The sequence below is a fragment of the Amborella trichopoda genome, chromosome 13 (genome assembly GCF_054954075.1).
Source record: "Amborella trichopoda isolate Santa Cruz 75 chromosome 13, AtrichopodaSantaCruz75HAP2 v2.0, whole genome shotgun sequence".
Lineage (NCBI taxonomy): Eukaryota > Viridiplantae > Streptophyta > Magnoliopsida > Amborellales > Amborellaceae > Amborella > Amborella trichopoda.
Window position 1 is genome coordinate 34,571,908 of NC_142348.1, and position 12,303 is coordinate 34,584,210.

At 38.8% G+C, this 12,303-nt stretch overlaps 1 protein-coding gene across 6 annotated transcripts in view; it reads right to left on the reverse strand.

Annotated features, from left to right (window-relative positions):
- Positions 1 to 1,441: 1,441 nt before the first annotated feature.
- LOC18448995 (Molecular chaperone Hsp40/DnaJ family protein) overlaps positions 1,442 to 12,303 on the reverse strand; it is a 49,508-nt gene continuing 38,646 nt past the window's right edge. For 2 of the 6 annotated variants that reach the window (XM_011630553.3, XM_088855690.1), the window contains exons 9-11: positions 4,773 to 4,864; positions 4,494 to 4,590; positions 1,442 to 1,946 (exon numbers count right to left, since the gene is read on the reverse strand). In XM_011630553.3, coding sequence (XP_011628855.3) covers positions 1,901 to 1,946; positions 4,494 to 4,590; positions 4,773 to 4,864 — 235 coding nt within the window. In that variant the 3' untranslated portion in view covers positions 1,442 to 1,900. Of the gene's footprint in view, positions 1,947 to 2,082; positions 2,149 to 3,111; positions 4,252 to 4,493; positions 4,591 to 4,772; positions 4,865 to 12,303 lie in introns of all 6 variants that reach the window. The other 4 variants (XM_088855688.1, XM_088855685.1, XM_088855686.1 and 1 more) reach the window with 4 other exon arrangements.

A 12,303-nucleotide genomic window follows, 5' to 3' on the forward strand; every position in this document is an offset into this window, starting at 1 on the left:
AGTCGCACCTTTGATTGAGGAGAAGGAAAAGAGGACATCTCAGTCGAATAGTTGCCTGCATTTCAAACCAGAGATATGCAGAGATGCTAGAGGGGATGTGAATAGACAAAGGACGGTGAAGCGAAAGGGGGCTAGAGGTGCCGAGAATCGCAGAGGATTCCAGGGGGTGGGAGGAGGTGGAGGGTGTAAAGTTAGTCATGGCCTTCTACGAGAATTTCACTTAACCATTTAGACCCAATTTTTTAGGGCATGTAATATCTACAATGGACGTCATGAATATAAAAAAATTAATAAATTTTAAAAAATAAAAATAATAAATTTATAAAAAAAACATTTGAACTATTAGTTCCAATTATTTTTAGATGAACCACCTATTTACATTCATCTTTAAGATGGATGCTTTTTACCACCCCATATTTTAGATATGCTGTCCAGCTCACATGAAACAATTTTTCATAACTAACTAATCAAAGCAGCTCCACGTGGAGTAAAAGGGTTGTATTTCTTGCCAACTGTACCCAAGAAAAGTAAAGGAATAAGTAAGAATGGAACCTTTGATAGAACAGTAGCATGTCATTCTACGGATAGACTGTCAATGCTTTCTATGATACATAGTACCAAGCCATTCTAGAAGGCACGATCCCAAAAAATGTCATCGCATTAAAAAATTTAATGACATCATTAATACATACGGCCAAGTGTCTAAAGGCATGTCAAGAAGAGTCGACCGTGTCTAGGTATCGATACATGTTGATGCACGATACCCAAAAACATCTCAAGCATCGGCGTAACATTGGGTTGACCAATTTGGGATCCTGCTATGAATATTAAATGGGTGTAAGGAAAGAGTTTATGGAAGCCCTAAATATGTACTTATGAAAATAAGATTTACCTTAAAAACCAACTAGAAAAGATTGTTCAACAATAGAGAATCTTTCGATTGATCATCTCGACCGCAAGATACATGAATGTTAAAAAAAAAAAAATTTATTTTAAATCGTAAAAATAATGTATCATGTAACACATTATTTAGAGTATTCATTTTCAAGATTTTCAAACGTTTAATAGATCAGTTCAATCTATACTATTTTTTAAGCTTTAAATTTCATAATAGGAGGTGGAAGTAGCTTCCAGGTCATCGTGGGGATTTCTAGTACCAGAACTACATCTTCCAGTATATTAGGGCCTCCAACTTCTCTCTCTCAAAAAAAAAAAAAAAAAAAGGGACAAGCAACTTACTTTAATTGTCTAAGCTGCACACTATAAACCGCACCCAAGAGAAAAAAAAAAAAAAAAGATGCTGCCACTAAAAAAAATTTTGAATAGAGCCTAAATGTTCGCCTGAAAATAGTGATCTAAATTACACAACTTCAACGAGTATAGCAACATTCATTAAAACAAAAAAATAAGACAAACAAATGCAGAGCACCCACTGCCAAGATTCGAAAAGAATATGTAGAATTGGACTTGATGCGATTGAAGATGCATCACTTCCTCCACTTCAAAGCATTATTTTTTTCGAGTATTTGTGCACCAGGGTCAAGGAAGACCCGAGAGCAATATGCTTCAAAGAATTACAACAGAATCATATTTCCATGGCAAGCTTGCTTAACCATTTTACCATTATTTGACGACCAGCATGATAGCACAAAGCTTTTACATATAAATGCTAAAACAATTATGGAGATAATGCAAAACAAATATCAACAACTCTACAACCACAGAAAAGAGTGACGATGAGAGAAATAAGCCTCCAACTTTTGAATGCACCTCCAAAGTAGCCCGGCAAGGCTCATAAGGAATATGGATCATTCATTACATGGAATTCAGCCATCTCGGAAAAAAATTATGGCCTCCATTGTGCATGGAGTGGAGGAATGAATGAGATCTTGAGAGGAAATTAAAGGTTCTTCTTTAGCCATTTCAAAGCTCCATTAGCGAGTGACCTGCAAGTACCATGACCATAATACTTGATGGCTCAGATTTCATTTTTCTTATCATGTAACTGTGAAGATTATAAGAAACGGATTTAGATGCGCAAATAAATTTGACAACTAATCATTTAATAATCACAAAGTTCACCTTCTTTTCTCTTTTCGGTAATTGACAGAGTTCATTTACTGTACTACATACCACAATTTTCCAATACTGTATCGAAGAAAAGTGAAGATCTTGTGAGATTTCTATCAGATATCACTGGAATTTTCAAGTGAATTTCTGGCTACAAATGTGTAGCCCTCGAATCAAAACAAGAAACCCCAAACATGAGCACTAAAACCATATGACCCCATGAACTTCGACCATGCACTTCTCTACAATATATTGAAAACCAAAAATCCCTCTAGATCCTTAACCCATGGTTGAGGATTAATCCTTCTGATAATGATCCTGAAGTCCTAAATGCATGTTGCAAGACAGATACCATTACCTGGAGTCCGAAATACAAATTCTGAAGCCCTAAACTATGAAATATTATCTAACCGAGAGTATTAAAGGAGAGGTAACAACCACATGCTTTTCAATTAAAGCAAAAGTGAGAATGTTAGCCACCAGAATCTGTAAGGCAAGAACTCAAAACAGAGATGCATTCATGGTACAAGCAGCATCAACTGACCAAATATTCACCACAAACCCAAAGCTGAAACCTGTTTGAAACAAAAAACGCTATGTTTATCACTAGTTTTTAGCTAATAAAATTAAGAATCTCAGTTGCTTACCAAACAATTGCTATCTAAAAATGCTGAGGACCAACCATGACAATTACCCTAGTAAACCTACTAGACTCATTAAAGTGGTCAAACTATATCTGGTCAAAATATATCACTTACCCTAGTAAACCTATTGGACACATTAAAGTGGTCCAAAGAGACATTCTAAGAAAGTATACACCTAAATGTTACAATTCTAATATCATTATACAGATTTCTCACTTCATGGAAGGTTCAAATGCTACATCAACCCACACGTGACATGTTAAGGAGTTCGACGCTGAAATCTTTAAGGCTCTGAAAATGATAATGATGCAAAGAAGAGTTATACATCAGAAATTAACGATAACAGTTGATTCCAAATAATTTAATAGTATTTTCAGTATAATCATGTGAAACTTACGTGAAAAACATGTGGCTCTTATCCATGGGCCTCTAAGTGATATTTCTGAACAAGCACTTCTTTAAGAGCCGAAACCTTGGCACTTCAATTCCAAAAAAGTTCACAGAACCTCCATCTGTCTCTTCCTGAAGTTTTGTATGTATTAATTTGGAGTTGTTAGTATTTCCAAGGGTTTCCTCAATTAAAAAGATGATTGTATATAATAATTAATTTCTTATCAATAGTTGAAGGCATTGTTGGACAACATGGAAGGCACATGTCCACCAAGTTCGAAAACGGTCCATGTATACATGGATCTCGGCTTTTTTTGGCTTTCAAATTGAAAATTCGCATCATTTTCATTGCCTTGAGCAGCCTCATTAATAAACCTTTTTCTCTACGGATGATCCCTTCATCTTCAGGTGCAAGGAGTTCAATATTTTTCGCAATAAGCACTTGACTTTCATTAGTTAAGAATATTTAAAAATTATAGTTCTAATTCACAAAAGAATCCCAGCATCCAACCAATAGGATTTTTCACTCACTAACCAGAGAGTTAATAGGGATAAAGGCAGGGTAGTTCCATCCCCAGAAGGGCAGTCATCTTAATTTCCATTACCTAGGATGACTGACATGTCCTAGTTAAGGTCAGTTCATAACAGTAAACACTATGAATTTCCAAATGGACTCCCATCCCAAATGGCACTTCTGCTATTCTTGTTATCAAAAGATGATCAAGATAATCTCAAGTTGAAGCACAACAGACCAGAGAGAGAAGTTCCTACGGGGCAATACCTTCACAGCTCATCATGAAGAAAATTACCCTCAAAGAAACATCATAGATTTATTCTGTAGTTGCTCAGAATTTATGGGTGCCTCCGGGGAGCTGGGGGGTGGTTGTTTTGATGAGCCGCGAAGAGGGACATGCCAGACTTTTTTCCAAACCCACAATAGAAGTTAACTCATGAATGCAAGCCATGCTGAGTGTTAACTCCAGCAGATGGCACGACGTTAAGCTCAGAATGGATGCCTCATCTATTTGTCTTTTATTCGTGCCCTTTATTATACAGGGCATGCACTTCTAGAAATCAGTACCCATAATACAAGTACTACTCAAGGACGGTATATACATCATTTGGTTATTCATTCTAAGCTGTTACCCTGCACAAGTAAAAAACTTTCTCAATGCAATGAAGGACCATATATGTAATCCACAATGAGACCCAATCTTTTGCATATAATCAGTAAATTAATTTTTGTGATAATGACCACATGATCTAATGGTAATATTGGCACGTTAAAGTCCACGTGAAGCAGAGGTATGGCAATTATGAATATCAAACCATCAAAGTAACAAAGTTTTTTACTTATTAGCCACCAATTTCAATGAGAGAGCAGAATACCCAGCCAGATCTTTCAACTTCTGCCAAAAGTCATTTGGTTCTTCAGATCTCTTTGAAATCGTACTATATGGGTCCATCTGACGATCTTTGATTTCACCTACACAAGGAAACTTTGAATTTAAAAATTTGCAATGAATCATAGAAACTAAAAGATTAGAAAAACATGTTAATCTGACAAAGATGCAAAAGATATCCAATGCACTCCACATGAGGATAAAGGTGGCACAACAAAGTATAAGACTATACATAGAAGCAACAATTTGAATGTGTCGAACTTACTTTTAGGTTTATTACTGGTACGAAACCTTGCACGATTGCCAGTAGAATCCTTCAGAAGGGCAAGCTCTTCAAGCAGTTCCCGTTCTCTGCTACTGAAATCCAGAATAAAATGTCGGTAATTCTGCTATTGGCGATAAATTTGCATCAGAGCACACCCAATTGCACATAATGAGACGCCATGATGTTTCACGAGAGAAGTTCAGGAGACGTATCACCACACAGTGAAATGTAAGCAAGCTATTTCAAGATCCAGGTATAGCTAACAATGCAGCATTCGGTTTTACAGATGTATCAAGACAGTCTAGGATTGTGTGCCAAAAAGTATTCCATAAGCCTGTCAATACGGTCACGTCGATCCGCTGATCTGGGGGGCTAACCCGATCCGGGTCCAGCTCTGGGTCCATGCTTTGTAGCTGGAGGGTTGGGTTCAGATTGTGTGCTGATACCAAAATCAGATACATTATATATTTTACAACATAAAATCAGAAACCCTTATCTTTGAAACCCGAAAGTTTATGGTGAGCCCTTCTATGTTCTCTTTCTCCATCACCTGCACCACTCTTCGCTTCTCACGTCTTTGCTGCAATAGAGAGAGAGAGAGAGAGAGGACTACTCGTGTTGTTAAGTGGTTCAGTGGGAAATTGTGAAGCTATAGAGTTTGTTATAGATAACACAAATGATGGGAAACCTAGGGCAACTGATGTCACAGGCCCTAATGGCATCTCAGTCCAAGGATCTCAGAGACATGGCTTTGGAGGAGGGGAAAGAGGGAGAGGAAGAAGCTATGGCTTTAATGGATGTTGAGGAAGAAGGGGGGTGGTAGTTATGACAGTTCTGGTTATGGTGGCCATGAACGAGGAGAAGGTGGAACTTGCTATAACTGCGGATAAACTGGCCGTATGGCTAGGATTGTTATCAAGGAGGGAGAGGAGGTGGTAGATCTGGTAGTGGTGTTGGTGGATCTTGCTACAACTATAATGAAACTCATCACTTTCCTCCAGATATTTCTCTCTCCAAACCCTTTCCTCTCTAAATCCTTTTCTCCCTTTTGTTCCTATGCTCTCTCTTTAGCTTTTACTTTAATGAATACTTCGGATTTTCGATGTGGTGTTTTTCACTGTGTTTTGGAACTCCTCATGAAATTACAGTGGATTTAGGGTTTTGTTATGTTGTTTTGGACAATGCTCTGTCTTGAATAGAGAACAGCAGAAGTGGTTTATGAGGTTTTAAGTGGTGAGTGCTCTTTGATGCGCATACAAACTGGAATTTTTTGATGTCAAATTTTGGGTGTTTTCTAAGAACATTTAGCAATTTTTGGGTGTTTTCTTAGAACAAATAGCATGTTGTACTTCTCAAGTTTCTGCAAAATTGTGAATGATTGAAACCCAAAGCCCCCATAGAATTATGCACATAACCACCTAGTTATCCTATGTAGCATCATGTGATTGGGTGCACATTTCACAACCATGTAACATGGAATTGGAAGCGAATTATTAAATTCAAATTGCTTCAAGAATGTGTGCAGAATTACTTGAGGGTTAAAGGTAACTCTCCACCTATGCTTTCTAATTTTATTTGAGTTAGCATGGCCAATTATGGAAGCAAGTTGAATTTGATTTGAACTTGAATTTGAGATTAATGACGGGAAACTTGGAGTGAATTAGGATTCTAATGGAGGACAATAGTATTAAATCTCACCCACTCATCAAGATGGCATAATGAGTGATGGGTGATTGGATCAATCCCCTCACATGCCATGGATGATTGATTTCAAAAGCTAAGATTAACTCATCTAGAAGCATCTTTACAATAAACTTATAAATACCCTCACAATCTCTCATTTGAGAACTTTGACTGGTACTCTCATAGTGTGGCACGTTTCCTATTTGGCTTTATCTCTTTCTCTCCCTAAAAATGTAGCATGCCCTTCCTCTCTCTCTCTTCATTTCATTAAGCTTTGAGAAAGAGAAATCTTCTATAGACAACCCTGATAAAAATTTTGGATAAGGGAAATCCTGAAAACCCTGATTTTGAGTCTTAAGGACCGCAAACCCTAGCAAACCATAGTCAACCTGGACCTAGCTTAATTGTCCCAAAACCATCCAAAATATGTCCCACGTCGTAGTATACCTCGAGAGCTTTCCGACAGTCTAAGAATCACTTGAATCGGACCTACCATTGAAATGTTAGGGTTTTGGGAGTGTCCAAGGTTAAAATTACCAAAATACCCCTAGCACGACTCATTCCTTGTTGCCCACGGGCCATGCACCAAGCAAAGGGTCGGGTCACACGTCGCGCGACCTGGTGGGGCCAAAGACGGCTTAATTTTTTCACTCCTATTTGATAAGGATTAATCAGTCGATAATAACTGGAATATTCCAGAAAAATATGAAAAACACCCCATTCCTAATCAAATTGGGACTGGAAGATTAGAACAATTAATTTCAAGCCTAACTCCCACAACAATCCATAAATATCCCTTAAATTACCTAGAAAATAAAAAAAAAATAGTCCAAAAACCCTTAGGAAAATCCCTAGAAATATTAGGAAATTTTAGAAAAATCTAGAAAATTAGGAAAATACTTAGAAAGTTAGAAAAAGGCTTAGAAAATCCTAGAAATTAGGAGAATTAGGAAATTTGTCCAAAAATCCCTAGGAAAATATGAAAAATCCTAAATCCCTAGAAAATTAGGGAAAACCTCTAGAAAATTAAGGAAAGTCCCTAGAAAACAATAGGCTAAAGACCCTAAGCTCAGATCCTCTCAAAATTTCCCTAAAATCAAAATCCTAGGATAGACCTCAAAACTTTAAAGCCATGCTTCAAGAAAGCAAGAGAAGGCATCAAAAGGAGTAAATCAACCAGCGGTCCTAATACAGGCCCCAACTTCAGATTTCTCAGATGTGTGATCTTTTTTCTCTGTTATTTATTTATTCCTATTTATTTATTTATTTTTCTTTTTTATTTTTATTTTCTAGTTATTTCTTTATTTTTAGATTCATTTATAATTTAAGCTTTTTAAGGTCTAGTAAACAGATTCTGGAACTGGCACAGCCAATAAATTTCGAGGAGAAACGGATCTGTAAGATCTGCGATGCCCCTAAATCTATAATTGGAGTGACCCCCACTCTCTCTATTGATCTAAAAGTTTAACTCGTTCCGCAAGAGATTTGAGTTGATTCCACATCAGAGATTGATCCAAATTTGCACGTAAACAGTTTGGCGACAACCGTGGCCCCTCAAGCTTCATCTCTGTATATTTAGACCCTAAAAGGTTTCCAGTAAATTTCCAAGTAATAATTTTCCAGAAAAATAGAAATTACAGAGGCAAAATTCACTGGAAAGCTCACCAGAAAAGACCCTGGAACTCGATCTCGATCTGGGGCGCCCACAAACTGCACAAGCCGAATCGACTTGCACAGGACTTGTGTGAGTCAATCCGAGTCGTAGTCCTATCTTCGGCCTTGCTTTGGCCCTCTGTGACTCCTAACTCTTCTGGTTATTGTTTCCAGTGATTGGAAATTCCAGAAAAATATAAAAAAAAAAGAAAAAGATAGATAGGACCAAGTGTTAGAATAGGCTTTCTTTTGCTTATCTGTTTAGATTGGATTTGATCTTTCAATCTTATATGTTTTCCTTGATCTTATCCACTTAGATTAGGCTTCTTGGTTTTATCTATTCTTATCTCATTCGATTAGATTTTTGAAATCCTTACCTTTATGTTCTATCTTTATCTTTTGCATTAGTAGATCAGGTTGGTTGAATCTTTCCTGCTGGATCACACCACGTGCACCCACCACTAGTGTACTCATTTTCCCTACACTTCTATAATTTACAATTACCCAAAGAGTTTTTGTTTGGGCACCTAGTTTAGTGGTGGGACAGTTGGGAGTGTGCCAGCAATGAAGCGAGCAACCTCTAGGGAATTCTTGACCAGAAAACAAACCCACAACAGCAAAGCTCAGCCTCGTATTCACCAGTTCAAACCAGTCCATCAATGTCAATCAACTAGCCAGTTGAGGCAATCACTGCTGCCCAAACAACCGAGTTAGCCGACCTGAAACGTGACCTAAAACATTAAAGCATACCTTGGCAAAGATGGGGGTTCCAGATATCCTCCCACCAAAAACTAACATCAAGTACATTCACGGAGACGTCGAGCCTCTCCCAACTCAGGTCCCAACCCAGAGGTATGGTCGAGGTCCTATTGAATCCAGTGGTCAACCTAGGAGAGTCTATAAGCTACAAGTTAGTCAGCCCTTACCGGCAAGGGCACCTGCTCAATTCCAATCCCAACCGGTTCCAGCCCTAACTTACCCATGTCAAGCTCAGTCAGTCCAACCTGCCCATGCCCATTGTCCATTAGCTCAGCCAATTAAGGCTATACCATTAGTCCAGACGTACCATGTGTCGACACAACCAATCCAAGTCGCACCACCCGTGCAAACACATTACCCACCGGTCCAGTTCCTTCCAACTGTGCCACAAGTCTAGGTCCAGTCAACCCAAGCTGTACCACATACCCAGGTATGTTCTGTCAATCACCAAGTCCAGTCAGTCTTACCTAGTACAATCAGTCCCGATCGTATTCACCAGTTCAAGCCAGTCCATCAATGTCAAGCAACCAGCCGGTTGAGGCAGTCAATGCTGCCCAAAAACCAAGTTAACCAACCAGAAACGTGAACTAAAAACATTTAAGCATACCTTGGTAAAGATGGGGGTTCCAAATATCCTCCCACCAAAAACTTATGTCAAGGACATTCACGAAGACGTCGAGCCTCTCCCACCGAGGTTTGAATTCCTCCACTTTAAAAACAAGTTTAGTGGGAAGGGTGACGGGGAAAACCATATCACTGCTTACCCTCTATCAATTCCTGCACTTCAAGATAGATCTCGCCGACTCAAGGAGATGTTCTAATACACCCTCTCTGGACAGCCCTTGACCTGGTTCTGAGAGGTGGTTAATAAAAAACCTGACTAAACTCACGATGAACTGTTTCGACAATTTGTTGAGCAGTGCTGCAGGACGAGGTAGCAACCCATGACCCTTGGCGAGTTGGTCGCCACCAAGTAAAACCCTGACGACTCGTTCACAAACTTTGCCAATAGATTTAGAGATGTTGCATCAAAATTCATTAATTGCACATTCTCTGAAGCCTTTCAGATCAGCATGGTTATAAAAAAATGTGTCCTCTAATATAAGCTCTACTTCAGCAAAAACACAGCCTTTCTCTTTTGATGACTCAATGCTCGAAATGGTTTCGCACTATGAGAGAGCAAAGGAAAGGGGCCAAGATCAATCACCAGTCATACTGGGGCAAGAGCCGGATGAAGTCATGATGGAGTAAAAACTTGACCATAGTGAAGATTCATCCAACACTGATCCTGATGAGATAATAATTGAAAAGTCTGAAGCCCATTCCAAGTTGGAATCGTCCGATACAAATAGATCGTAGTCAAGACAAAGCTCCAGAAACTCATGAATTAACAATTAATCAGCCAAAATCTCATCCCAAGTCTGAATCATCTTTGAAACAGATTATGGATGTGGATAGTACTCACTTTTATACATATCAGACTCAAGGTACTACACCTGCAGAGCTCAATGCTTTCAAGGATTCGATGAGTAATGTTTTAAAATTACTGCTCGAAAACAAACTCCTCGAAATGCCTCCATCTTGGATTTCCTCATTTGCTAATTGGAAATAAGTTACAATGGTGCGACCGACATCAAAACCACACCCATGACACTGAGGAATGCCTTACTCTCAGGTGCATCACCCAAGATTTCCTTCAATATCCTAATTGTTATGGAAGAAATTAGAGAAAAGGACAAATCTTCATGTAACTCTATTAAAGGGAGAAGGGACAACCCACTCAATTCAAATCTAGATGATGCCACCACGTCATGCCAAGAGAAAAAACCTGTAGTGAAGATCAATGAGTCAGGATCCCTGCCTAAGGAGGAAGATCACCCGATATGGCCTTGGGGCACGGAAGAAACTGACCAAAAACTTCTGTAAATGAAGAACAAAATGATAATTTTCCCCAATCCCATATTGTTAGGAAATTCCAAAAACTAAGTGATGAGAATTGCCTTAGCTCTGGGACTATGACTCACTAGGAAACCAAAGAGAGAACCATTTCATGGGGAGCTCTTATAAAATTAGAAGATTCCAACCAACAAAAAGAGCATACTACTTTGATAACAAAAACTAGGGTGGCGGTCCTCCAGAGTTTGCATCCAAATAAATCCACCGAGGGACCAAATTATCCACCCCATAGAAAAGTTATAGATGAGCATGAGGTCACACAAGACCTTAAGGCTGGGCATTCTCAAAACCACGATGAGGATGGCCTTAAGTTAGGATCCAAAACAGAAGAAGGAAGAGGGCCTAGTTGATCCAATACTCCAAATAAATGCAATGGATAACCCACAGGAGGCTCTAGTCATCCATAAGCTCAACCAAGTTCCTAAAGTTAGGGATTCTATTGGGATTCCAAATAACATAAGTATCCTAAATGTGACATCCAACCTTTTATAAGCCTAACTTGAGATCCAAGTAAACATTTAGACTCTAAAAGATCCCCAAATAGGACCGCAATTCCAAATATACCCCTTTGAACAGTAACATGAACGATACCCCTTAACAATATCTATAAATAGTAACCAATGAACAGCAAATAAAAATATAAAAAAAAAAAGTTAATTACGTAGAACCTCTATATAACTAGGGAAAATACAGTATGCTCCCTTTATATGCAAATGTTACATCTAAGGTCGGTCAACGTTACTTTTTTTTTTTTTATGAAAGTACCCCTCGGTCCGAGGATGCCATCTTCGGTCCGAGGATGCCATCCTCGGACAGCATTTTTAATTTTATTTTTTTTTATTTTTTTTTATTTATTTAGTAGTGGTGGTTCGAGTTAGAATCCTCGGACCCATTGTTCTCTTCTTTTAGAAAAAACAGAGGTCCGAGGTACCCATCCTCGGACCGTCGTTATTTTTTTGAAAAAAATAGAGGTCCAAGGTTAGAATTCTTGGTCCGATCGTTCTAGGGTAAAAGTGAAGGTCAGAAAGGGAGCGACTCTCTACCCCAAAAGAGAAACCGTGATCTTGTTTTTCTCTCTCTAAAATGTAGAACCCATCGCTCAAACACACCATATCCCCTCCATGCATACTCTCTCTTCATACGTACGCTCATTTCCCAGTCTCGTCGCAAATCTCAGACCTCAATCTCTGTCTCGTTCCCATCACAGCCTCAATGAAACCCCTACTTAGAACCATAACCAGAGGCCTCTCCTCTATGCCTTGGATTTTTTCTCTCCAAAACCATCACCCTCTAACTTTGTAACCACTCCTCCTAAACCCCCCTAAACCACCCACGCTCCTTAACCATGAGACCAAAATCTAGCCTCCCTTGGCTTTCCCAATTCATCAGGTGAACTCTGAAGAACTAAACCAATAGTCCTTTGCATCAGCCAAGAACTCAGCATCTTCTATCTTAAACCGAACTCTTTTGGGCCTTTCCA